We start from the raw sequence: 27718 nt of genomic DNA on the forward strand, positions 1-27718 counted from the left end.
AAATCTCTTTCCCCCTGAGCATCTTTCCAGGTAATTCTCAACATTTTGGGTTCATATACTCCACTAAGAATTAGGTCCTCTTTCTCCTTGTCCCTAGCCCCATCAAAAAGACGGTCTTTTTTATGAAACTGCAAGGTGTAAACATTTGTTTTGTTTGTTTTAAACGAGCTCTGTGTCTTTTAAATGATTAGAGTCTGTGCTGTGTCCTCATGTGATGACCTGGGAAACTCTGCTGGAAAGCCTGTATCTGTTCTTTCCAAGTTTCCCCCTTGGTCGGGCTTCTGTTTTTCTAACCTGTGAAATAAGGACCTCAGGGGCTGTCTGGAGAGTTGCCGCCTAATGCAGGTGAGAGAGTTGTGTAAGCCTTGAAGAGCTTTTTGTGGGTGAGGGGTTTATTGTTTGTTTGTGGATACAGGATCTCAGTATATAGACCTCAAACTCACAGAGCTCTGCTTGCCTCTGCCTCCTGAGTGCTGGCATTAAAGGCGTGCGCCACCCTCCCCTCCCCAGCTAATGTATTTTATTTTTAGTTGTGTGTATGTGTCTATGTACACGTGTGGGTGGATTCTGTGGAAGCCAGAGGCATTGGAGTCCCTGAGCTGGAGGTACAAGTGGTTGTGAGCCACCAGATGTGGGTGCTGAGAACGGAACTTGAGTATTCTGCAAGAGCAGCCCACACTTTCTCTTTTCTAAGTCTAGGGTGGTAGTGAGAGCAGGCTAGAGTTGGCAGAGTCCCAGCTGCAAACATGGGCTTGGGAATGGGTCTCTGACGACAATACCACTGTCCCTTACAGGTGGACAGTATTCTCCTCAGACCTCACTTCCTCCAAAGCCTCTGGTGAAGGGGACAGCCTGAGGCTACACCGTAGACCCTGCCCTCAGCTGGGCAATTCCACCTCGTCTGTCTGCTGCTATTCCACAATAGGAACAGGTAAGAGAGCATCAAGAAGGGCAAGTGTGTTAGCAGTGTCATGTGTCCCACGTCACGCTCTTCCTTAGGCTGCTCGTGTTTACATGTGAATATGTGAACCCAGGAGTCCTTCCCCTTGGGATGCTCTGATGTGGGACATGCAGAGACAGTACAACTGCTGAGAGGCAGAGACAGATTCTATCAAAGGAATCAAGCAGCAGGGTCAGTGATGGCTCCGGGTCTGTCTCAGGGTCTGCTTGGCTAGGCTCGATGGCGCTGAGGCACTGTGTCAGAGGGAAGCAGTAGAGGCAGGCATTGGTGACACGGCACGCCAGGCGGCCCCCCTTCCTGCTGGTGTTTTCCCTGACAAGACTTGACTTGCTGCCCACATTCTCCTGCTCTGCTAACCGAGGATTAAAAGCTCCTGTCTGTTCCTAACAATGGTTTTCACCACCTAGGGAACACCACAGTCTGCTGCCAATACCTCTGCCCTCGGTGGTCCCAAGCCTGCTCTGCTCACTCTAGTATAGCCCTGTCATATGCCGTGGGGACGATGCAGGGGGGCATGGGCTAGAGCTGGCCCAGCCCAACATGTTGACCCCTGGACAACACGGGACAGTCACTGAGAACAACATCAGTTTCCACTGCCTTTCTAGGCTTCTGTGGCCTCAAACTAGAGGGCTGGGCTGAGGGGTCCTGAGAAGCCAATTCATGATGGTACCCAGAGGACAGATGGGAGGAGGATTGTAGTTGGAGCTGCATGACCCCATATCAGGGATTACAGTGCTACACAGTGATCTTGTCCAGTGTAGGAGCCACTGCCTCATTGCCATGCTCTAATTTATATGCATTGTAAAACATACAGCAGGGGGCTGGAGAGATGGCGCAGTGGTTGAGAGCACTGGTTGTTCTTCCAGAGGATCCGGGTTCAATTCCCAGCACCCACATGGCAGTTCACAACTGTCTGTAGCTCCAGTTCCAGGGGATCTGGCATCCTCACACAGACATACATGCAGACAAAACACCAATGCACATAAAATAAAGATAAACAAATAAAAAACATACAGCAGACTAGCTGGGGAGATGGCTTAGCCGTTAAGAGCACCTGTTGCTCTTCCAAAGGACCTGGGTTTGTACCCTAGCACCTTCACGTCAGCTCCCAACCTGTTCCAGGGGATCTGATGCTCTCTTCTGACCTCTGTGGGCACGACACATATGCAGTGCACAGATACACATGCAAACAAAACATTAAAAAATATAAAAATAATAAATAAAAATGTTTTAAAAAATACACAGCAGATTTCAGATTCTGGGAACCAAAAACAATACAACATATCTTATTTATAGATATTGGTTGTGTCTAAGTGAAGACATCTGGTGGATGTTTAGGTGAAATAAAATATATAAAATTAATGTCACCTCCTTCTTTTAAAATGGAATTACTAGACAATTTAAAATTAGGTCTGTCTTAGGATTTCTATTGCTGTGAAGAGACACCATGACCACGGCAGCTCTTACAAAGGAAAGCAGTTAATTGGGGCTGCCTTACAGTTCAGAGGTTTAGTCCATTGTCATCATGGTGGGAAGCATGGTGGGGCACAAGCAGACATGGTGCTGGAGAGGCAGCTGAGATTTCTATCTCCAGACTGGCAGACAGCAGGAAGAGAGTTCCTCCCTGGGCCTGGCTTGAACATCTGAAACCTCCAAGCCCACCCCCATGGTGACACACTTCCTCCAACAAGGCCACCCCGCCTAACTAAGCCATTTTCACTCAAAGCACCCCAATATCTGTGGTTCAAATTGTCTTTCCACTGAACAGAGCTGGCTGGCCTAGCAAACGAAGAAAGCCCACTCAGAGGTCAGCTGGGGAGTAAGAGCTGCTTCTCACTATGAAAGGGGCAAGAGCAGGGGTCTCTGAACACCTCATGAGAAAATGAGTCAGACCTAGAATTGAGCCAATGCTGCTAACCCATCCTGAGGCTCTCCCCCATCCCCTCAAACCTAACAGGGTTTCTCTGTGTAGCAGCCCTGGCTGTCCTGGAACTTACTTTGTAAACCAGGTTGGCCTCAAACTCACACAGATCCTCCTGCCTCTGCCTCCTGAGTGCTGGGATTAAAGTTGTGCGCCACCACGCGGGGCCTAAGGCTGTTTCCTATTCCAGGGCCCCGACCTCTCATGCCTAGGGCTCATTGATGAGAGTGGTTCCTGGGGTGGGAGGCATGCGCCTCTCAGGGACCTTCACTGCGAGACTCACAGAGCAGGGGTGATTGTAGCTAGAGTTTTCCGGCCTTGCCCACAGTCAGGACAAATCTCTGTCACCCACCAGTCCCACAGCCGCTCAGACCCAACCAAGTAAACACAGAGACTTATATTGCTTACAAACTGTATGGCCGTGGCAGGCTTCTTGCTAACTGTTCTTATAGCTTAAATTAATCCATTCCCACAAATCTATACCCTGCCACGCGGCTCGTGGCTTACCGGTACTTTACATCTTCCTTGTCCTGGCGGCAGCTCCAGGCAGTGACTCCTGCCTTCCTGTTCTTTTATTTCTCCTCTCTGTTAGTCTCGCCTATACTTCCTGCCTAGCCACTGCCAATCAGGTTTTATTTATTGACCAATCAGAGCAACTTGACATACAGACCATCCCCCAGCACAGCCAAGTGCAGACCATCTCAGACACCTGCACTCAGGCCCGTGGTCCTGATCATCCTCTATGTGGACCTGCTGGGTAAAGCCACGAGGAACCCAAGAACAGGCTCCCACAGGACATACAGAACATCCCACAGCAGGTGATGATGCCCGTGTTTTCCTGCAGGGAGTGCTGTCTTGGTCTCCAAGCTTGCCATGGACAGGCTCTTTCATATACAGGGCATGTTCTATTATTTATTAACCCCAAGGAGGCCTGCCCACGCTAGCCTTCCAGCTGGTTAATTGGATTTCATGACAACTTTGTTAAAAGGAGCCTTCTGAGGAGCCTGTGTCCCGCCCCAGGGGTCCTGTGCAGGTTTCTCTTGCTCCTGGAAAGTGAAGCCACTGTCGTGTAACTCGGGCTTTAATCATGCCAGCCAGAGGAGCTCCAGCCCCAGTGGACGCTACGGTGAGCAGACACTGCAGGTAATGCTCAGGGGTGGAAACATGGCTCTTTTGTGCCTGTGATGGAGAAAAATGACCACTGTGCTTGGCGCGCAGGGCATGCATGTGCTAATTATTTTTGTGGCACTTCTGCTCCAGGTACAGCCCTGGAGAAGGTCAGAGTCCAAATGCCACCGGCTTGCCTTTTCCTCTAGTGAGCATCTCCTACTAAACATTTTCTGGTGACAGCAGCTGCCATGGAGGCCGAAGACTCTAATTTAACGATTGCTTTGAGAATCGGCAGCTAAACTCTTAGCCTGGACCGCTTTGCCATGGCTAAGGTTTCAGCCAGAGAATTCTGGAGGGTGGGGTGGGGTGAGAGAAAGGACCCCCCTGGCTCATGGCTGGGGCCCCAAGCAACACCTGAGGAGAAACACAAGGCTTGGCTTGCAAAGTCCACCAAGCTGGATTTCCAAGGATAGGCAAGAATTTGGGGGGTTGTGGGGTATTTCTAGGGGGCATCTTGCTAGAATGAATCCTTTACAAGGAGGTCCTCAATGGAAGGAAGTTGGAAAACCCTAAACAAGGAGGCAAGGGGGGCTGGAGAGGACTGTTTTTCTGGAGAACCTGAGTTTGGTTCCCTGCACCCACATCAGGTAGTTCACAACAGCCTGTAACTCCAGCTCCAAGGGATCGGCTCTTCTGGACCATATAGGCAACCACAAACACAAAGCTCACACATACACATTGTTTTAGAGCTTAAAAATGAAAGCAAGGAACCAAACCCCTGCCCTGTGGCTCCTTTGCAGAGTTCTGACATGAGATGTGGACAGAGTGTGCCACTGTGAACAAATAAACTGGACCCCTGAAGAGTCTGTCCAGGAGTTTGGAAAGAGCACTGGAGAAAAGGGATGGAAGGCAGGCCTTGAGGATCTCTAGAGATGAGACTGGATGGAGCCAGTTCAGATGCTCTTTCCTGTGGACTCACACTTCCTAAACTGTCCTGAAACCGCTTACGACAGTGAGTGTCTGCACTGTGGAGAGGTGTGCCTGCATGGCGGCCCCACACTCCAGCAACAACAGGATATGCTGTACAGATATCCTCCTGAGAAGAGCCTCCTCTACTGATGAAGACCAGAGTTCAGAGAAGACGAGACCTTGCTTCAGTCTTTAAAGTCATGTGAAGGCAGGGCTGGAGTGAGGTCTCTGGATCCCCAAAGTTATAGTTATATAATGCTTTTCTAAAATGACAGCCTCTTGAAGCAAAAACAGACAAACAGGACTGTAGCATTAGGTCATGGAAACATGCCTATAGAGACTGTAGAAAGCTCTGTAGGACTTGTAGACCGTGAGAGGAAGTGGTGTTTCTTTGTTTGCTTGTGATAGGAAGGCTGGGAGAGGTTATCCCAGGCTAAGTGAAAAGCAAGGGGAAGGCCAAGGCTGAGGTCAGCAGAAGAGGATGTGGAGGTCCCCACAGACAGCAGCAGGTTTGGTTGGGAAGACACCCGGGCTAAGGTTTGGAGGACACAATGCCAGGTCCAAGAGGTTCCAAGCACCTGGGAAGCTCATGACATGGGGCAGACACCCTACAATGGCTGGGAGGCAACACCAGATGGAGGCTGTACCGCTGGGCAAGGGTGAGACCTGGCAGTCTTCAGCAGCTGGTGCAGTGGTAGGGGGGGAGAAAGTGTCTTCTTTCTCAACAGGAAGATAACTCCGGAGGGAACTAACAGGGCAGGGAGGGAAGGAGAAGGGGAGGGTGGGTAGGTTGGATGTCTCTGAGATGCCACAGGAAGATATGGGCAGAGGATCCCTCCTGCACTGTCCTCGGCTACACCTACATTTGGGATTCAGTTTACCGACTGGGTCCCCCTGCCCCTCAGGCCTGCCTGGGGTTAGGGGCCTTTGCCAGCGTCTCCACGCACCCTCAGCACGGCAGCGGGAGGCATTTCCCATTTCTCTACCCTCTTGTTCCTCTAATTTTATGATTGTATGAAAATAAGGTTCCCAAATTGCCTTTAATTAGCTTTAATAAGACAGCCTTTTTGCTAATTAAAACGATTATTAAGAAACCATTTATTGAGAATAAACACAGTGTTAGGACCCGCGAGAATTCTGAACTCAACAACAGCAGTAGCCAACACCAAGTCCTTGCAAAGCGACCAGGTCACCTGCCTGGCTGCTAATCTCGGACGGACGGGGTTCGCCTCAAGTTGAGGGCCAAGGGTTCCACTTTCTCCCCTTTTCCAGACTAGCTGACACCCTAAGCTGGGAGTTTATAACGCAAAACAGTCCTGGGGACCTTAGCACCCAGCATTCTCTGGGCTCTGCCGCAAGGGTAGCCACTTGAACTGTAGTGAACCCTGCTGAGTCCCTGACTCCCCTGAGCTTACATCCCTACAGTGAGGCGGGAACGTGGTCCTGGGCGGTGACCTCGGGGGCCCAGACCCCTCTTGAAGCTGCGCGTTCTAAGGCATCTGGAGCTCATTCTCTGAACCCGGGCCTGAGGGTGACACAGAACTTCGGGGTGGCAGAGCCGAGCAGCTGTTCTCAGTTACTCTCCCCCTTCTGGGGAGCCACTCAGTCAGCCTGTGGCAGTGGGGTTCACAGACGCCTGGCTCCGGAGCCAGGAGGAAGCGCGAAGCTGGGTAAGGCCGGAGGCGCCGAGGTCCACATCGGTCCCTGGGTTTCCGCGGCGTCGCTTCCTCTCCACCTTCCTGGAGCAGCGCAGCTGCGGGAGGCCGGTGGGGGGTTCGCCCCTTGGTCTTTCCCCGCGGGGAGATGGAGTTTGGAGAGGACCGGGACCCGCGAGGCGGGGGTCACCAAGGTCGAACGAAAGTGGCACAGCTTCCGCATCTGGGCAGTGTCCGCTTCTTGAGTTGCGGGTCCTGCTGAGCCTGACTCCTACCTACAGTCCCCACAGGAGACCTCCAAGGGACCCAGAGGCCTGGCAGTAGCCTAAATACAGTGCTTTGGTTTTTGTCAGTCTGTCCGTCCGTCTGTCTGTCTACCTAGTTCAGTTGAGCTTTCCCATCCCGACAGCTTTCTTCCTACCGACGGTAGCAAGCCCCTAAGCAATAAGCGAGGTGAAGCGGGCTAGTCGGAAGCCTGTGAAGCTAGTCAGGAATGTGTCCTTGACATCCCAACCCCAGCCAGCGGAGGCGAAGGCCAGGCTCTAAGGTCTCAAACCCCACAGCTCGAGCCCCTGCTCTGATGCTGGCCTCTCGCTTTGGGTTAGGGTCGGGGTCAGGGCGCGCCCCGTGGTGTCCAGCTCTGTAAAGCCAGAATGGCTGCGGATGCTTCAGTCAACAACGTTGGGGACCTCGGCCAGGCCAAATAGTCTGGAGTATGGAGGAAAGCCGGGCCTGGAGCTGGGGAAAGCTCCCTAGGTGGTTCCGAGGTGCGGACCCCGCTGAGAACAGGCGGTGAAAGTCAAAAGACTACGTTTGGAAAGGAAGGCACAACCAGGCCCACTTGGGCGCCAGGATGCCGAGTGGGTCAGTGCCCAGTGTCTGCAGGTGAGGTTGAGGCACAGACATCCACATCCCAGGCCTGGGATGCGGTTCCAGGCAGGCGCGCGCCCGCATGCATGTACATGCACATGCGCCAGGGACACACGCCTGTACCCACTGTCTGCGCCCCGCGTGGCTGGCTGCTCCGGTACCCGACAGCAGGCGACCGCGCGCTCCTCCAGCCCGGGGCGCTTCGCAGAGCCCCCGCCCGGCCGCGCGGTGCTTGCTCTGGCTCTTTGTTATGTTAATTCCCTTCCCAGCTGGTGCCAGCTGCCTGCACAATGGGCGCCCTGAGCCCCGCCAGCCCTCGCCAGTCCTCACCAGCCCGTGAGTGGGGGCGGGGCGGACCCTGCGCCCTGTGTAGATGGGGCGGGCGCGTCCTGATGAGTGAGCGCTGCGGAGCGAGCAGCACCTCCCCCCACTCCGGCAAGACCGCGCCTCCGGGGCCTGCGGGGCGAGCTCTGATTCTTTCCAGTCGCCCGGGCTGCCTGCCCTCTAGGTGCCAGGGCTAGATGGAAAGTAAAAGGCTTCTGGGCGGCTCCGGAGCCATGAGGATGAAAGAGGACAGCCGCCTCCAGACCACACAGCTAATCCCGCCATAAACCTCGAGCAAATACCGGGAGAGGAGGAGCAGGCCCGCTACAGATGTGGAGTGCAGCCTCCGGGGATCCCCAAATTAAAACCCGGGCAGGAGAGGCACTTGGACCACCACCAAATGACACTAATTGGGTTATGGGACCATAATCTTAGCTGGTAAGGAAAAATCCAGTTACAGTCACAGCTGCAAGGACTGTCTTCATAAAGCAGCAGAGGGAACGTGGGCTATTTTATTACGCATAAACATGAGGAAGAGGCTCAGGGTCCCCTGCCTGCCTGGTGCAGGGAGGCGAAGAAGAAGCTCTTGTGCCAGGAGCAGCAGCGCTGTGCCTGGCTGGCTCCGGGTGTGCCGGGCTAATGGGCTGGGGGAGGGTGGGGTAACGTTTTGAGCTGGGGGCGAGCGAATCCGCCTGCAGGAATGTAGTGTTACCACAGGAGAATAGTCATGGGCAGTGTACACACAGAGAGAGACAGAGACAGAGAGACAGACAGAGAGAATACTAGAGAGACAGAGAGAGAGAGACAGAGAGAATACTACAATAATGAGTTAAGCTTAGATCTGTAACAATTGGAGTTGTAAATGAATTAATTCTTATAACGCTCACGGCAGGGGTCATCTCACTGTGCATCTACTTATTCCATCACTAAACACGCTGATGGACAAATGACCAGTGGTTCGTTTAGGATTCTTTCTGCAGTTAACTTTCAGAGAGCGACCCATGCCGCCCCCATTTTGTGTAGCCACCTTGACTAAAACCAGTGAAGGCTGAGCTGGCTGCAGGTTCTTACTAGTTGGAGTTCTAGCCATTGGAAAATGGAATTTTTTTTTCATTAGTTGTTGGTTTTCCAAACAGTGAGAAGACAGAGCTTGGAGATGGCCATCCTGGTTTCCCTGGGCAAGCTGAGTGTCTTCTGCCCGCCACCCTCCAGTGCTGGCTCCAGCCACTCCCAGGAGACACAAGATCCAGCCTACAACATTCCCTTACAGAAGAAAGGTTAGCAGACCCTTACCCACCACTCAGCCACCCTTGGCCCCTAGCTGCACATGGCCTTTGGGGTTGACTAGGGATGGAGACTCCGGTGATGTTGTGTAGCCACCTGTACAGGGTGGGACATTTAGTGACAGGGCTGCCTGAGCCACTCATGCTCCCGTAAAACACCCCAATAAATCCACTGATTCAGCCAGCTGCACATTCCCCGGAGGCATTGTTTCCTTGACTTGTTGATGAGGCATTTTTCTGCAGGACTCTTCCAGGAAAACCTGCAGTTGCCTGAGGAGTGTTCTGGCTCCTCGATGTCTCCCAGCGGACACAAATTGCAGGTATTCTCATGCCATTCCTGAGGCTAGTGGTGCAGGGAGAGGCCTGGCTTTTTGCTGAGCATCCCAGGGCTATCATGGTTTATCACTGAACTCTGGTGGCGTTCCTCACCCTCCAATCACAGGGCTCCCCTTGTTGCTCTCAGGTCCTACCAATCAAGTGGTATACCCACCTCAGGGAAATCAAGTGGTATACCCACCTCAGGGAAAACTCGATAGCTGAGAAACAGGTGAGTGGGATTTTGTGAATAGTATACTATTCTGAAACCATCAGCTGAATTTAAAAGTTACATAAAAAAAGGGATGAGAGTCTGAAGTAGGACCAATCTACTTGATCTGATACTGAAACTTCCCTCTTACAAGCAGAAAACACAGGGTTGGGGCTGTAGCTCAGTTGGTAGAGTGCTTGCCTAGCATGCATGGAGACCTGGGTTTGATTCTCAGCATGGCATAAACCATAAACAAGATGTGGTGGTGAATGCTTGTAATCTCAGAGACAGGAGGATCATCTTCAGATACATAGTGAGTTTCAGTCTGGGTTATAAAAGACTGTCTCAAAAAGGAAAAAAGAAGACTCACCACCAACAAAACAAAACAAACAAAAACAGACAGTGCAGAATAGATCCTAGTTGCTTCCTAATAAGGCAGAGCCCCAGAGGTTTTTTTTTTCTTTTTCTTCTCCATGTAGCCCTGGCTGTCTGGAACTCAATCTGTAGACCGGGCCGGCCTCTTGTGCCACATTGCCCGGCTGTTTTGACTGTTTAGAATACTGCTTTGGTTTCTCCTGTGAGGTTGGGCACACAGGAGAACGACTGAGCTTAAATCATCTGAAATGTTTAATTTAGCACCATGTTTTGGTGGGATTTTTTTCTTCCAGAATAAAGACTATGTCTAAAGGAACCAACCATTCCATGTGGTAACAGAATTAACTTGGACTTTGGCAAACTGTGACAAGTTAGGAATTAAGAGATTGTACCTTTTCCCTTGTAAGGGGCCCCTCTTGGCTGTAGTGGCAGAGTGTGGCTCTGCATCCAGGCTGTCAGGCCCCAAACCCTGCCTTACACTTCTGGCCTCTGCTCTATTCCAGCCTTACATGAAAGCCTCTGCCTCTCTGTGCCTGAACTGAGTGGGGAGGTGTCTTGGGGCAACACCTCCGTCTCAGCACTGAGAGGTCTGGGGACATCTGCAGACTTGGGGAATGGCATGAGCAGCTTTCCCAGCTCTGGAAAAAGGAAGGCACAGGACGAAAACCTAGTCCTCTGATGTCTTTTCCTGTCTCCTGAGATGTCTTCACATTTCCTTCTGGGTACAAGGGAGCCTGTTTCTCAACTTCTTGCAGAGATGTTCGAATGCTGCCCCAGGTGCACTTTAGAAGAAGCCGTTCACCCCTGGATAGCAAGGAGACCAGAGAGAGTCACACAGAACAGCTCATGCACTTCACTTTGGTCACCTTGGAGGGCACCTGCAGATGTTCCCACAGCCATCCAAGCAGGGTTCAATTGACAACTACCACATGTCTGAAGCCAGGACTCAGCTACTCCCGTGGAATGGCCTGGATGGAGCCCAGTCTAGCCTGGGCAAGCACAAGCCAAAGCTGCTTGTGTGGTCCTTCCCACAAAGCAGACACCTGCCTATGCTCTTCACAACAGACATCTGTAACAATTCTTTTCCATGTGTGTTCTCCCTGGCCCCCAAAGATAAAAGCATCTAATCAGATTTTTGTTACTTTAAATCATGGGAATAGTTAAAAAAAAAAAAAAGACTGAGAAATAGGGAAATTACATGAGAAAAGATTCATTCATCTTCATATTTTTTTTTATCAGTTTCATTGTGGTCAAACGCAGGTGTTTTGAGCTAGAATAAGCAGTTTGCATTTTCAAAATTAACAAATTAGGGGTGGTGGGGGGGAACCATAGCCCAGCAGAGAGCTGTTGACAAGAGCTGCAGCCGCTCTCTCGCAAGGTCTGCGACCAGCAGCAGACTCGGCTGCGAGTCCCTCCTTCGTTTAGTCATCGTTCTGCAGCCCGTCACAGATACCGAAGGGAAATGCAGAGACAGGAAATTACAGGCTATTTTAGACGGCATGTTTTATTAAACTCACTTGCTGATGCACTTCATGGCAGGATGTGAGACTCAAGTGCTCATAACTTCATCCTTGCAAGTGCTCTTCCTGAGTGAGTTCTCCCACTGATAAACAAGCAGTTTCTAAACAGTCCCACCCCGGGCCATGGAGCACATCACTTCAAACAGGGAGATTTTAGTAATGTGAGGAGGAGAACACACCTTGCTCACACAATGCAACTGGAACTCCAGGAAGCAACAGCTGGCGCCTGGTGGTAAATCACAAGATCCCACATGCACTGGTTGTAAACCACAGCATTGGGCTGCGGCAGTGGGGTTGTGGAGATGGGGAAAGGCTCACCATACAAGCATGAGGGTCCAGTTAGGGATACCCGGCTCCCTATCAAAAGCCCAGTGTGGTGGTGCGTACCTGCAGTGCCAGCCAATCTAGCTGAGATGGGAAGCTCCAGGTTCAGAGAGACACCTTCTCAAAAATTAGAGGATCTTAGGATGATGGTCCAGTCAGTAGTGTGCTTGCTGCGCACACATACGGATCTGAGCGCCCATGTGACAGCTAGGCATGGCAACACATGCCGGTAACCCCAGCACTGGGGAGGCAGAGACAGGGAGGCCCTGGAGCTCACTGGCCAGCCAGTCTAACCAAATCAGTAAGCTTCAAGTTCAATGACAGACCCTGTCTCAAAAAATAAAATGGAGAGTGACTGAGATGAGACCACCTTAGGTGGCCCTGTAAATTCCCTGTGTATATGTGCCCTGTACACACATGTACACATACACACACACAACATTTGCACAGCAATCTTAAAAGGGATTACCAAAAGTTATCCATTATAGCTTCTTCTCCACCTAACACCAATTTCATTGTTCTCTTTGCTGGATTGTTCTGTGGGACAGAGACTCCATCATTATACTGACCCTTGGGTCAGCAGGGATGTGGTAACCTTAACTACAAGATCATTTAAGGATCTGTCATAGACTTGGGTTTGAACAGCTCATTTCCTCATCTGCTGTCAGCTGCATGAGGGATATGGACACCTAACCTCAGTGGAAGAAGCTGCCACCCTTGTCTGCTGTTCTGTCTGCCAGTGCTGCCCTGACACTGGCATCTCCTAGTGCCCGGGTCTCCTTCAAGCTTTCTGATTCTCAGAAAGGAAGCAATTGGTGTGGCCAATTGGTGCTACATGTTTCTGGCTGGAGAGAGTGGCCATGTACTGCTGGAGTCTGCTTCCTGTATGGCTCCTGGTACCCAGCACTGCCGCATCTGAAAATGGACATCCTCATTTGCATGCTTGAATCCTTGTGTGACAGAGTAGTGAGTAGAACCTTCTAAGTCTCTATTGACTTGAAAGATCACATCAAAGACGCTTTGCTAATGACGACAGGTTATTAAATGGTTCGTTCTACTGGTTTTAAGCTTTTCCACATCCTCCATGTTCCCGGTACCTGCAGCGTAACTCAAGGTGTAGTGCAGGTTAACAGGGTTTTAAGAGTGGGACAGTTGCTGGGGGTGGAATACTCCTTTAATCCCAGCACTTGGAAGGCAGAGGCAGGAAGATCTCTGTGAGTTCGAGGCCAGCCTGTCTGCATAGAGTTCCTTAAAAAAAAAAAAAAAAAAAGTCGGGGCGGACAGTGCCTTTGTGGGATCATCTTCTACAACTACCCACTGTCGGAAAGGAAGGGACAGGAAAGACTGGGCTATAAACAGGAAGTGTGAGTTGCAGGGGAGCGATGCTGGGGAGCGGGATTTCTTCTGTTTCTAGACTGGGTCTCAAGTATCCCAGGCTGGCTTCATACTGGTGTGCCGCGGCACTGCCCACCCTCTGGTCTCTGCCTCCCCGACTGGGATTCCGGGTGTGTGGGCCATGCTGTTGTGCGGTGATGGGGATATGGAACCCAGAGCCGTGTACAAACTGAGTGAGTTCTCTTCTGACCCAACAGCCCAGGACCACTGCGGTTATTTGGGTGGTTGGTTTTTTCAATGTATCTTTTTTGTGCTCTCATGCCTGTGCTCACGTGTGTATACACGCACATGTGGGTGCATGGTGGTGTGTACACATGCATGTCTGCATGTGAAGGCCAGAGGTCAGCCTCGTGTTATGCTTCAGGAGCTGTCCCCTTGATTTTTGGGACAGGGTCTCTCAGTGGCTCGAAGCTCGCCAATTAGACGGGGACTGATCAAAAATATTTCAGGGATCTTCCTGTCTCTACCTCCTCGGTTCTGGGTTTAAAAGGTGGCGCACACCTTTAATCCCAGCACTCGGGAGGCAGAGCCAGGTGGATCTCTGTGAGTTCAAGGCCAGCCTGGGCTACAGAGTAAGATCCAGGACAGGCTCCAAAGCTACACAGAGAAACCTTGTCTCGAAAAACCAGAAAGTGCACACCACATCCAGCTTATTTATGTGGGAGATGGTGTAAGCTTCACAAAGAACCCAGTTAAGGGGTTCACTCACTATGGGGAGTGCCTTGGCCACCTGGGAAATCTAGTTAGTGCTGCTTGGGTAGATCAACAGCACTGACTCTGAGGAGCCACACAGGAAACACACTCAAACTGACCACAGAAAATTTCTGTAATCTGGATGCCTGCATAGGGTCTTCTGGCTTTGTTTTGTTTGTTTTAGAAAAGGAGTTTCTCTTATTATTCTGGAAATGTCCTAAAACAAAACCCAGAAGATTAGTAGCAACCGGTTCTCATGCTGAGAAGGAGAGATTCTGCTGAGCAGAGCCTGCTCAGGTGAGCACTGACGGACACAGCCGACTCAAAGGGCTTTGGGACCAGCATCTGAGATCCCAACACTTGGGAGGCAGAGGCAGGAGGTAAGGAGCTTGGGTCAGCCTGGGCTACATAGGAAGAGCCTGTCTTAAAACCCCACATAACACAGGATGGACACACCTAGATCATCGAACTGTCTGGAAATGCTGGGGTTAAAAAAGCAAAAGGGCAAATCCATTCTTTCATATTTAAATCTCTGCACAGCACTACACTTTTAATACAGTTGATATGTTTGACAAATTAATTTGCCTTCAACTAGACCTCCCCCTTTATCAAATAAGACGTTAGCTTCTAAGAAACATGGATGCAGGATTGAAGGGGAAACCACTCTCAATCCCCTGGCTGCTAGAATGGCTTATAGATGCATCTTCGTAATCTGACATGTCACAAAGCTCAGGACTGGGCTCATTCTTAATGAGCTTTTCTATTTAAACACCCGTGTGGTCACCATGCACTGTTTCTAGACATTTTGAGGGGGGTTTTGTTTTGTTTTAAATAGAGAGAAACATGGAAAAGGGAAGTAGCCATTAATATGAAATTTGTAAAAACTTAATGATTTTTGATCATTTTAATAAATATATATCAAGAAAACCTCACTTTATTACAACACAGTCATGTACTAGCATCTATCACCTAAAATTTCAACACCAAAATGTTCATCAAATATTGAAAATAAAGGACAAAACATTACTAGACTATTCAGCCATAACACAGGAACATGTTTTAAAAATTGGTCCTTGCGGACAATTTCCCAAATGATCTACTCATACACTGTATGAATGAGACCTATTTAATATTAATAGCAATAATTAAAAAAGCTTCTTCATCTTGGAGAAAGTGGGAGAACTTACCTATTTCCTCCATTTGGCATTTGGTTCCTGTGAATAACCGTTTTAAAAGGCCCAAGTCCTTGGCCTTGGAAATGGGAATACATTTTATGAGGAGGAGCTGGCTGGACTGGGCCACAGTGCCACTGAGGACACGTAGCAATGTGCAAATTCAAGGTATTGTTTGAAGTGTGTGTTGGCCAAATACACAGTAACAATGACGAGCGAGTCCCATTTCTCCAAAATAACGTTCTGCAACCTACAATCTTTACATTCTTTAAGATAAACATATTGATCACCACGTCATCTATTAACATTGTGCTTCTCAATCAACAGCGAAAGTCACATATAGAAACCACATGCTCTTAAGAGTCTAAACGCATGAAATGATGCAAAACAGGGCAAAGTATAACGTATGTAACGCATGCCACGGGCTGTGAACGTCACTGGACAAGAAAACAAAACAACCCAAAGCTCAGAAAGCCCAGACCCAACAACGGTGCGTTGCCATGGAAAAGCCCAGGCAGCTTCCACTGTCCCAATGGCCTTCCCTACTGTCTCCTCCATCTCTACCCAAAATGTCAGACCCACAGCCACTGGGCGTCAAAAACAAAGGAGGAAGAGGATGGCGAATCAAAAGTTGAACACAACAGTTCAAAGTTAAGTTTCCAAACCGCATGGATCCACCCTGTGTGTTTTTCCTATGTGTTAAATCCCTGCTGTAGCTCTGATTTATCCTTAATTTTCACACTGGCAAAAATTAAGATAAAGTAAGGCACCCAAGATCGCCCTGTACACCACACCTCCCTATCAGCCCATCATCAAACTGGCCCTGTACACCACTTTCCTTGTCCTCCCATTAAGACCACCCTCTGTACCACCTCCCTTCTCACCCCATCAAAGATGGCCCTGTACACCTCTCTACTTACCCTACCAAAGATGGCCCTGTACACTACCTCTCTACTCACCCCACCAAAGATGGCCCTGTACACCTCTCTACTCACCCCATCAAAGACAGCCCTGTACACCTCCCTATTCACCCCATCAAAGACAGCCCTGTACATCACTTCTCTAGTCATCCATTACCATCATATGGAAGCTAGGAGCTCGCAGAGTATGGTAGGTGTGTTTCATTTCGTCTCATCCTGTCCAATACAAACACGTCACAACTCATGAAACCATGTCATCTGTTTTCCTGTCTTCAGTCTTCTACTCAGAAAGAAATACTGTATCGTATTGAAGAAGCAGACAGCTCCGCTGGTTATAATGATTTGTTTACCAAGTAACTACCTAATTAACTGGCAAACAAATTGAACTTGTCTTGGCTATCGATGGGCTCTGGAGGGGCGGTGGGAATACAACAGGGGCATGTTGTCCTCAACCTAATCTACTGATTTTTTTTTTTTAAAGAAAACTAAGCTATCCTTTCAAACATGAAGTTGGCTTTCCTTGGCAAAATCACATTAGTGAGTGGCTTGTGGATGCCTACTGTACAGATGTTTTGTGCAATCTGCTCTCCAGGCAGTGAAACAACACAGTGTGTTCACTGCATAATTTTATCAGTTGTACAAAACTACAAAATCCATTCAAAATAAAACTCGGTCATGCTGTGCGTGCGTGCGTCCAGGAGCCGGCGGGAGGTCGGTCACATCTTACTTCCCTTGCTGCAGCACAGTTTGTTGCTTGGGGAAAGCTCCTTCTTCCTCAAAGACTTTTTCCAAGACTCACTCACGTGGTTTTTCTCGTTATATCCGGTCTCAAAATAATCATAAAATTGGCCTTTGCACTCAAAATCAAGGTCGTTCCCAAGAGGTTCTCGGCTGAGGGCAACACCGTCTCTGTGGCTGTCGTGACTTACTTTCCCATCATTGGATTTGGCCTTTTCCTGGACACCAAGGGACCTAACATTAGTGACAAAGATCTCACTGGCAGGTATCTGGCCATCGCTCTTGTAAACAGGTGCACTGCCTACATCAAAGTCCACATGGTGGGAGCAACTAGCCAACGGCAGAGGGGAAGAGGAGGGAGAGGAGGGTGGGGAGGAGCTGGGTGGGGAGGAGCTGGGTGAGGAAGAAGAGGAGGAGGGGGAGGAGGTGGGTGGGGAGGAGGAGGGGGATGTGGCTGTGGCAGCAGCTGAAGCGCTCCCGACACCAGCATTGACAGAAAGGGGCAGATCCAGGCAGTGACCCCCACACTCCTGATAAAAACAGCAAGTGTGGAACTTTTCCCAGTCCTCTTTGGCCACCCGGGGCCGTTTCCGGTAAGGACAGTCTTGAGCCAGGAACCACTCTTGGGCGGAGGTGCCACCAAGGGAGCAGGCAGGGAGGCACCAGCTGTTTTGCATGAGGATCTCCCCATGGATCCTCTTCATCAGGTTGTTGATAAGGACAGATCTCCGCAGGTACACTTCCGGGTCATCGATGAACCTCAGCTTCTCCAAAGACATGTACAGGATGTGTGCTCGCTCCTCAAAAATGGAGATAGTCTAAAAATCAGAGACAGGAGGAAGCTTAGGAAACAAAGCTGGTGAAAGTATCACCGCCCAGTTCGAGGCTGGCCGCACTGCTGTGGACGTCCCCCCCCCACCACCACCACCTGTTTCCTGACTCCCGGGTGTGCCAGAGAAGATCCAGTCACCAGGTGGACCTCAGCAGGGCCCAGCCAGAAGGAGGGAAGGAGATGCCGAGACAGTCGACGAGAGCTGTCAGCAGTCAGTCTGGCAGCTGCTGTGGGGTAAGGGGCAGATGACCCCAGGCAGCACAGGGAGGATTCAGGTTAGCCTGGCTGTTGGTGACAAGGAGTGCTCTGGTCGAAATCGATCAAGCTGTATTTCAAATGTCTGTGTGCAGAGGCACACTCATGCATCTCACAGCAGTATGTTTGAAAGTTATTATCTATTTTTTAAAAGATTTATATTACTATTATTTTATTTTTTTGAGACAGGACCTCTCTATTATATATCCTTGGCTGTCCTGGAACTCACTATGTAGACCAAGCTTGCCTTGAACTCACAAGAGATCTGCCTGCCTCTGCCACCTGAGTGCTGGGATTAAGGCCCGTGCCATCCCTATTGGCTGAAAGATTATTTTTATGTGTTTTGAGTGTTTGCTAGCATGTCTGTCTGGTACTATGTGAGTACCTGGTCCCCACCCAAGAGAAGCCAGCAAAGGGCACTGGATGCCCTGGAACTGGAGTCATAGACAGTTTGAGCTGCCAAATGGACGCTAGGGAGAGAACTCAGGTCATCTGCCAGTGCTCTTAACTGCTGAGCCATTTCTCAGCCCCGGGACATGTTTTTTAAAGATTCGAGACGCAGGTTCTAATGGGCACACGTCAGAGTTTGGACTGGGATACCAAGGAACACTGCCAGGGTTTCACACCTGCAACACACCGTTTCATAAGTGGGCAACTGCAATTAATGAGGCTAGGTTAGGTAGGACCTGTTGGCTTGTGGAGCTGACAGGAACGATAGATCCAGACAGAAACTAGGGATGAGGATGCAGTCCTGGGCTGTGTGGGGCTGTCACTGGGTGAAGGATGGTCCTTTAGAAATTGTTGCTATTGTTAACTTAAAACATGGCCATGCTACGTAGCCTAGGCTGCCCCAGAACTCACAATGTAGCCCAAGTAGGCTTTGAACTTTCTGAACTTGCTCTGCCTTTCAAGAGCTGGGATTACGGGATGTGCCACGCATCTGGCACATCCCAGTAGCAACTGGAAAGCTGATACAGACACAGCACAGAAACTAAACCTATCAACATAGGTGCCTCCTTACAAACAGCCAAAAGCAACTTCTAAAGGCTGAGGAGGGCTGGGGCCAGGGGCCAGGCAGAAGCTGAACTGAAGAGCTCAGCATCTGGCCACCAGGCTCTAGCTACTCATTGATAAGGTCAGTGGAGTTCTGGAGGGAAGGTATCACAAAGGAAAAAGAACCAATACTTAGATGCCCAGTTCTCATGCGTTTCCCCATTGTGTTATTTTCTTTCTTTGGTCCTTCCTTAGGAATTAATTCTGAACTTTAGCAAACTTGACCTGTGTCAGGACGCATCACAAACGGCATGCCTAGGCACACATCCAGGCGATGAGACACTGACCCCCAGGAGGTCAGGAAAACCCTGGACAACCACCCTAACCAGCACACAGCAGTAGCCTTGTGGCAGAGCTCAGACGAGGGTCAGGAAAGCCAAGCTCATCTTCCAACACATGATACCACAGAGCAGCCCTAGTCCTCAATGCAGCCTAGGAATATTAAACCACGGGCAAAAAGATGTGTGCTTCCTTATAGACTTTTTATTATTTCTGGGGAGAAAATCTCTTTTTGGTTCTTTCTTGAAGTACTTGTGAAAAGTAACACAGGCCCTGTCCTAGTTAGGGTTATTATTGCTGTGATGAAACACCATGACCAAAGCAAGTCGGGGAAGAAAGGGTTTATTCAGCTTACACTTCTACACTATAGTCCATCACTAAAGGAAGTCAGGACAGGAACTCAAGCAGGGCAGGAACCCGGAGGCAGGAGCTGATGCAGAGACCGTGGAGGGCTGCTGCTTACTGGCTTGCTCCTTATGGCTTGCTCAGCATGCTTTCTTATAGAACCCAGGGCCACAGCCCAAGGATGGCACCACCCATAATGGGCTGGGCCCTCCCCCATTGACCATTAAGAAAATAGCCTACAGACTTGTGTACAGCCAGCTCTTACACATCCTCTCAGATGACTGTGGCCTGTGACAAATCGGCATAAAAGTATCCAGTACAGGTCCCCCCAAAAGTGACAGTGATTCATGTAGCACCTCACAAAGAAGTTGCTCTCTTCTGTTGCTTAGGTGGAACAATTTAATGTCTGAAAATGGTTCAAGCAAGTGCTACGAGGCATTGTAACTGTTAATAAAACAACTACTATTTAAAACGTACTTTATGGCTGCAGCTGCTGAGTGGTGGGTGAAGATCCTCCTCTTCTGCATACTTCCTCTTGAAGTATGTGACCTTGGATGTGCTTATAGGATTTGGAATTCCCCTGTAATGTGATCCTGCGGTAATAAATCAGATAGACAAATGACACCAGGCCTGCCAGAGGTGCGCCAAGCAAAATACTTTCATTTCCTTTCCCTCTAGTGGATAACTTGGCTACATCCCTGTCTGTACACGCAGTGATGAAAAACAAACATTTGTCTTCATAGCTGCTAGCGACTGACTCCTGTGCGCCTGGGAAGGTAAAGATTTCTAGCAGCCTTAGAGGGAAATGTCACCCACCTTTCGGCATTTACTAAATGCTGGGGATCTTAACTGTCTGTACAGGCAAACAGTAGACTCCAGGGATGGTAGGGGGGTGTGACCCACCTGAAGCGACACTAGCTTGACCACACCTCACAGAGGTGGTGGAGCGTGTGTATGCATCACTTTCGGGGTTAATAAACAAACTCATACACATACATGGAGTTATAATAGTTGTTCTTTTGAAACACAAAATTATAGATGAAAGCTTAAAATTTGTAGTCATTAAATTCTGTTTGACTCTGGAAATGTTAACACACCAACCATGAACAGAGCAGGGCCTCCTCTGAGGACTTTAAAACCTTTTCAGAAACTAGACTTTCATGAGGCTTTTTCTTCAGTTTCTTTTTAAAAGAAAAAAAGAAAGACCTATCACTTCATTAAAAACTCAAAGGAACTTATTTGAGACCACTAGAATTAAAGCCCAGAAGAACATATTTCTATTTTCTTGTCAACTGTGTGGTTCATGAAGAGGAGCAGCTTGAAGCTGTGTCAGGGGTGCAGACCCCTTTATGCCTTGTGGGACGGAGCTCTGCACATGGGGCCTGTGAGCTGTACATCCCCAAGGACCACTCTCTTCCACGGGACAGACCCCGAACCCAAACTTTTGGTAGCTGGTTCAATCCCTTTAAGAAAAAAAGAGTTTCAGGACCTCCGCAGGACTGCAGAGCAAGTGAGGAGGATTTCCCAAGGAGCCCAGCCCCCGGGAATGACTAGACACCGCCTCCTAAGAAGAAGGCCAAAGGCAATACCTGCCAGTTGTGGGCTGGCTCCTGCGTCTCCCTGCACAGGAGCCTGTGCTGGCCCCGGGGGGCTTGCTCCTCTGTAGCTGTCAGCCTCCCATAGCGTTTGGTACCCGGCAATTTCAGCAGCTCCTTCTGAGACAATGGGCTCACAGAATCTATTCATGGACAGAACCAGCGTCATCTCTGACAGCCTCAGATCTGAAAAAAAGGAGGGCGGGTGAGGTGGGACAGACAAACAGCCCTGGTTAGGAGTCAGCCTGAGGATGGTCTCTGCATCATCCTGTGCTTGGGGAGGCTTTCACTTTCCATCCCTCCCCTTCATTCCAAACCAGCAGATTGTTTTTCCAAGGACACTTCAGCAAACTCTTGCTGCTATCGGCTCGGCCACCGCAATCGGCAGCCTGCATCTCAGGGAGGACCTCTAGAGCCCACTCCTTATTGTTCTCAGCTCCCCTCAGCCCCTCAGACAGTTGCTCTGCCTCCCAAACGCATTTTTCTCCTGACCTTACAAATGTACCTCTAAGAGGAAGGGCCAGGCCCCTGTGCCTCCTTTCTATTAATAAGGTGAAATCAATTTTCTATTCAAGCCCCTAGGAGTCCCCTTTGATGAAATCTGCTGATCAGTGGGGGGCGGGGGCAGGGCAGAAGTCCCTAGGGTCCTCCCCGCACTCTGCTCTCTTCCCAGTTCCTCGGCCACACTCTCTCCTCCCGGGTGAAGCAGACAGACACTCGGTAGTTGTTTCCACAGCCCCGATCGGCCTGAACTGGATCTGCCTCCAGTCAAAACACTGCGAGATGAAGACAGAAAATTGGCTCCAGTTTCCAGCCGTGAGTTGCAGTCCCACAGGAGCCAAGCACAACATCAACCAGGCAGCAGAATATTAAACAGGAGCCAGGGCTCTGGGCAGAGGCAGCCAGCAACTCTTGAAACTGCAAAGCCAGATGCAAGGCAGGAACTTTCCAAGAGTCAACACATCACCGCCCTACTCTCTGGTTCCCACCCTGACCTCAGGACTGCAGGGAGCCAGCCTCTGATGCTCTGGGGTACTTCCAGACTCTGACCCTGTGTAGTAATCCAGGCCACAGGGCCACTTCCATGGGGCTCAGTGTTGACCCTCAAGATAGGGTCAAGAGTATGTTTCAGGGAGAAAGTCTGGGGCCACAGGCCGGAGAGCAGACCCAGCACCTGATTCCTGGTTCCTTCAGGGCAGTGGTTCTCAACCTTCCTCACTCTGTGACCTTTAACACAGTTCCTCATGGTGTGGTGACCCCATAAAATTATCTCATTGCTACTTCCTAACTGCAATTTTGCTACTGTTATGAATTGTGACGTAAATATCTATGTTTTCTGATGGTCTTAGGTGACCCCCGTAAAAAAAGGTTGTTTGACCACTTCAGGGGTCGAGACCCACAGGTTGAGAATCACTGCTACAGGCCCTCCAGACCTGCATGGCTCACTTGTGTTATGTGGATCTGTCACTGACGTGATGTCAGGCCTGCTTGCTGAAGATGGATTTTCTTTTATAGCAAGAGCCCAGTTCATTCCTCTGCCTTCAGGCTAGGGCAAAGGTGAACTTGTCCTTGTCTTACGGTCAAGTCCTCTGGCCCGCAGTGACTACTGGCAGCAGACTCTTTCTCCAGGCACCCGTGTTTTCGAATTCAGCCTCAGCCCTGCATCATGAGACAGGGCTGGGTCTCTACTCAATGGGCAGAATTGGGGTATAGCGGACTTGGGCTTTGGAGTTTATCCTTCAATTTTTCTTTCCAAAGAGATACCAGAAACACCTTAGGGAAAGAGGACGTGTGTTGTGTTGTGTGAGTGTACGTATAAAACAACTCTCTATGAAGAAACGGTGGGCGATACCATTTATTTCAATCTTTTAGTCATCAACAAGGAAATCTGCCTTCATCAGTTCAACCAATTCAGGCCTTTGCTTTCCTCCCCCTCAGACTCTTCAGCCAAGCAAAGAATCACGGACACACTCCAGTTTCTTAACCTAGTCTAAAAGACATCTATACCCAGGGAAGCCACACCTGGGACAGACAACGTGGAATTCACGCTCACTCCTGGGGTGGGTTCAGGGAAGAGGACCCAAGCCTTTCCCTGGTGGAACTTTTATTACATATAAACAAAAGCAGGTTGACAAACCCATGCCCCTAAAGAAGGAGAAGCCCTGCCAGGCTCCTGGCAGCAATTACCTTTGCTTAATAGGACATTAATGGGCCCTGGGCTGCTTCACCGTAGTCAGAGTTTGTTTATATTCTAATGACTTGGGGAGCAGCTTTTCCGTTGTGAAGACTCTCGGGGCTTCTATCTGTTAGCATTGTTCACAACATATGAAATCCATCCTTATGCATTTGAACTTGAAATGTGGCATAATAGTTTTTGGCGTGGCTGTTTCTTTTGTTTATAACATCTAATTTCAGCAAGTTTTTCTTTTTCAAATTGGAAACTGTTATACACAAGATCCTAAATGGGAGAGGCTGGGTTCTGCAAGTGATTTATTTAAGCTGGAATAAAACATGAATGAGCTGGGACTACTTGGGAGGGGGAGGAGAGTCTGCAATTGAGCCTTCCTGGTCTATTTAGAACTCACACTGATGTTAACCAATTAGGGAGGCAAGAGTAGTGTGCATGAGACGCTGGGCTGTACAGTGCTGGTTAAGCATGGGTCTTGTGCTATGGAACCCAAAGTCCCAGTTCACAAGTTCATGCTGTTACTATGAAATATAGACACAATGGTGTATATGATAGAGATTGTGTTTTAAGATCAGAAATGAGAGGATTAAAATTGAAAGTGTTAATGCGCTAATTTGTAGCCCTCAGGCTGCTGTGCCCCTGTTTGGTCACTGGGGTGATGCTGTGGAATGACACCCCCCCCCCCAGCACCCTCACAAGGCTGGAGGCCAAGAGTCGGTGTTTCTATCCAATGTTCCTCATACAGGCGTTTCTATACCGTTTGGTTTTTCCGGGTGAACCATTATGGTGTTAAAAGGAGTGGCTACCGTGGTTCCGAGGTGCCAGGAACCTCACAAGCTACTGGGAAACAAACCAGCACAGCAGAAGGATCACCTTCCTCCTCTTCCTGACACTGGGAATTACAGACCGTTTTATAAAGGAGCATCTAGACAGCCGGAAGACAGAGTCCAACCCTGGAGAGCATGGAGGGACCGCAGCTATCCAAGGCGGTCCAGAGAATGCAGAGCTCTGTCTTGGGGAGCCAAGGGATTTCCTCACCCACTGACTCCAAATAGTCCCAGACAGGATCTCAACAGTTTGTCCGATTCACCCAATGGTGGAGGTGGGAGCTGGATGGTTAGAACAAAACCCTTCAATGCTCCAAACCCGACAGGTGCCGCTTTTCTCAGGTCCCTGTGGGGATACGGGCAGTGCACTGGCCAGCGGCAGTCCCAGGAGGCTAAGAGCTCTAGGTCCGGTGTTGGGGTTGGGAATGCAGGTGTGGGGAACTAAGGAGGTCAGAGGTTCCCCGCTGGGAGCTTTAGGGTCAGCTCTCTCATCCCAGGCCCAAGGTGGGGTGCTAGGGTGTGACGGTCCCCTTACCCAGGGTCTTACTCAGACGCACCCTGGAGACTGGTGCCATGCCCTTAAGCCCCTTTCCGGGACAGAGGGCACCGTCCGGCCAGCCTCAGGCCGCAGGGAAAAGTAAACAGTCCAAGTGTCTGGGAACAAAGGCAAGTAGTCTTCCAAGGTACCGGAGCCCAGTGCCTCTCCTGAAGAATAAGGGCTATGATTATTCGCTCTCCTTCTAAAAACCAAGTTTCCTTCTATGGGAAACACTCGCCAAGGTGGGATTCCAAGGCTATGACTCACGGCGGCTGGCGGGGCCGCACTCCAGCCCGCAGCTGCCAGGGTCCTTCGCCGAGCCGCGGCCGCCTGCGCCGTGCGCGCCGCTGGGGCCAGGGTGGACCTTGGTGCCCCGTTCCTGCGGCCAGGCGCTCGGGAAAGTTGCGGGGCCAAGGAGGCTGGCAGAGGCGGGGGCGTGGGCCTCGTAGCCCGAGGGAAGGTGAGCCGAGGACAGCGCCGCCCGCAGCCGGGAGCAGGGGCGGGCGCGGAGGTGGCGGGGGACACAAGGTGTCAGCTTCAGCAGCGGCGCCTTGTTCCGCGGAGCGCGCGCCCCTGAGACCCGCAGGCCCTCCTTCCCTACCCTCCGGCCCCGGGCCGACCCTCTTGCCACCCGGGGACACCCGACTCGCCGCTATGGGGGTCTCCGCCGACCGCCCGGGTCGCCTCGTGCACGCCGCTTCTCCGGGGAAGGGCGCGCGGCCCTGGAGAGCGCGCGCCGCCCCCGCGCCCCTCTGTGTCCAGCAGCGCCCCGGCTCCACGCGCGACCCTCCCCGCCCTCGCGCGCCCTGGGGTCGCGGCTCTTACCGCGCGCCCCGCGCTCCAGCCGCCGCCGTCCTCCGCGCGGCCGCCGCTGCCCACGCGCCTCCCGGGCCCTGTCGGCGTGGCCCGGTGCGCGGCGGCCGAGGTCCCCGCAGGTCCCGCCGCCGCCGCCGCCGCAGACGGTTATGGAAATGAGCCGCTGTGTCTGGCGAGGAGCGCGAGAAACCCGTCAATCCTGTTTGCCATTTCCCCGCGGATTTCCGAGCCTGGCTCTGCTGGATGCCCCCGGGGCGAGAGGGAACCTGACAAGCGCGCTCCCCGCCTCCCTCCGCTCTGCCAGCTCGCAGGGCGCCGCGCCCCCGCCCGCCCTGCCTCCGCCCCCGCTCCGCCTCCGCCCTCGGGGCCGCGCGGGCTGCTCCCGCCAGCAGCCCGGACCCCACGCGCGCAGCCCGCCCGGGGCAGGGGCTGCAGTGCGCGAAGCATTCACCGCAACCTGCCCAGACGTCTTGTCTATTTTTTAAATTTCGGTTTAGTTTTCTTATTGTATGTGCGTGTGATTTAAAAAAAAAAAAATCTGTGCCTTTCCCACCCTTTGCTAAAGACTTTCTTCCCCTCTGTACAGCACTTGGAGATGAGAAACAGATGTCGGAGCTGGACTGAGCCTTTGCGCTCCCCCGCCCTCCCGGTCCTTTCCCCTGCATCTCGGGTGTAACAAGGCAGCACTCGTCCTGCCTCCACGTGAACTGGCAGCTCCCGGGTGAGGATCCCCGCGGGGAAAACCTCCAAGAAAAACAAAAACAGAACTAGTAAAGAAGCTTGCCCTTGGTGGAGAGGCTGGGGCAGAAGCCGGAGTCACTTTATTTTGCAAATAGTGATTCCCCCACCCCCTTCTTGTGGTGGATTCAATTAGAGCTGGCTTTTGTGTGGGGTTTTGTTGTTGTTTTGTTTTTGAAACAGGGTCTCACTGTGTAAACCAGGCTGGCCTTGAACTTACAGAGATCTGCTTGCCTCTGCCTCCCAAGTGCTAAGATGAAAGACATGCGCGACCATGCGTGGCTCCCTTTTTTCTTCAAAACAAAACAACAATACAAAACAAATTTAATTCATAAATCCTGTCTGGGGACCCTCTGTGATGGAGAGGTCACTTGAGGTGCTAGGAATGTAGAGGCTTACAGGAGGTAGGCTTAACAAAGCCGGGAAGGGCACCTGCGGAAGTGTTAGGAAGACTGGAGACTGCTGCTAGGGACAGATGCCCCTCTTTAAAACCGTGATCCTCCCCCCTGCAAGAGCCAGGCCTCTGACTGCCTGGTCCCTGCAATCCAGGAGGTGCACCCACTGCAGGCCTGGGGAAGAAAGGCAGGAACCGGGATGAGGATCAGCGCCTGCAGATTGCACTCCGTCTGATTTGCATGTTTATTTCCTAGAATTGTAATTAAATTTGTGTAATAAATGTTTTCCATTTCATTTGTACACTCAGAATTTGGTTGACTGACATGCAGCTAAGTAAATTTTCTTTTTTTTTTTTAAAGCAAATGTGCTTTATTTAATAAAGCAGCAAATATTAACCATCATTAGGACTGATCTATTTAGAAGGTGTTTCTCTTGAACTTTGTGCATCAAAGACACAAAGATTCTTAGGGTATTGAGACTCCAAGGACAGTTCTGAAAGCGGGAAGCCACGGCCAGCTTATTCCAGTTTTTCTGAAACAGTCCAGGGTTGCACACCTGAAACTGGGCATTGAGCATCCGTCTTGGCTTCATTCCAAACCATGTTAAATTGCCCTGGCTCATGCCAATACAGACAGTTAGATGATTTCAGAATTTTAAAGACGACTTTTTTTCTTCAATCAGTGAGAGTCCCACCTCCAGGCTGAGGGTAGAGCCTACTTTCCATCTGAGTGAAGGGAGGCAAGGCATAACTGCATTTAAAGCAGAGCAACATTTGGGAATCTAAATACGAACCTAAAACTGCTTATCCTGTTGCTCAAATAAAGAACTAAATGTGGGGCTTGGAGGCATGGCTTATTATTGTTTTTATCTCCCCATATTAAAGTTTTATAGCATTTAAAGGTCTATGGGGAATCCACTTACACACTTAGCTGTGTCAAAATACATAAAACCAAAAGGAGCAAATTAAGCATAAAATTGAGAAATAACATGAGACTGGAAACCAACATGAGCTGCCCTTCCTTCTTTGGAGCTTTGGCTCTGAAAAACAAGCCTTCCAGGGAAACTCCACAGCACCCTGGGGTGCAGAGACTCTTGGTTTT

The 27718-nt window shown here is 50.5% G+C and overlaps 1 protein-coding gene and 2 long non-coding RNA genes across 6 annotated transcripts; 2 read left to right on the plus strand and 1 right to left on the minus strand.

Moving 5' to 3' along the window:
- Positions 1–7744: 7744 nt before the first annotated feature.
- Positions 7745–16493, plus strand: LOC107402597 (uncharacterized). Of its 2 annotated transcripts, XR_006062239.2 has the most exons (4): positions 7745–8248; positions 8947–9087; positions 9337–9413; positions 10750–16493. It is a non-coding gene; the product is annotated as an uncharacterized LOC107402597 (long non-coding RNA). The 2 variants fall into 2 exon arrangements; XR_013043519.1 differs by lacking the exon at positions 9337–9413 and having other exon boundaries at positions 7758–8248.
- On the minus strand, positions 14801–25630 carry Sertad4 (SERTA domain containing 4). 3 transcript variants are annotated; one of them, XR_013043518.1, is made up of 5 exons: positions 25494–25630; positions 21110–21301; positions 19998–20113; positions 16082–17574; positions 14801–16045 (listed from the first exon to the last, which is right to left on the minus strand). XR_013043518.1 is itself a non-coding variant. In XM_076548232.1 (4 exons), the coding sequence occupies exons 2-4, from the start codon at positions 21282–21284 to the stop codon at positions 16735–16737; spliced, it is 1131 nt and encodes a 376-aa protein (XP_076404347.1). In that variant the 5' UTR covers positions 21285–21301; positions 25494–25630; the 3' UTR covers positions 14801–16734. The 3 variants fall into 3 exon arrangements, 2 of the variants coding, with proteins under 2 accessions (XP_076404347.1, XP_042114808.1); XM_076548232.1 differs by having other exon boundaries at positions 14801–17574; XM_042258874.2 differs by lacking the exon at positions 25494–25630 and adding an exon at positions 24688–24860 and having other exon boundaries at positions 14801–17574.
- On the plus strand, positions 24952–26927 carry LOC121821415 (uncharacterized). The gene is made up of 2 exons (XR_006062240.2): positions 24952–25128; positions 26071–26927. It is a non-coding gene; the product is annotated as an uncharacterized LOC121821415 (long non-coding RNA).
- Positions 26928–27718: the final 791 nt, after the last annotated feature.

This window comes from Peromyscus maniculatus, chromosome 11 (assembly GCF_049852395.1).
Source record: "Peromyscus maniculatus bairdii isolate BWxNUB_F1_BW_parent chromosome 11, HU_Pman_BW_mat_3.1, whole genome shotgun sequence".
Lineage (NCBI taxonomy): Eukaryota > Metazoa > Chordata > Mammalia > Rodentia > Cricetidae > Peromyscus > Peromyscus maniculatus.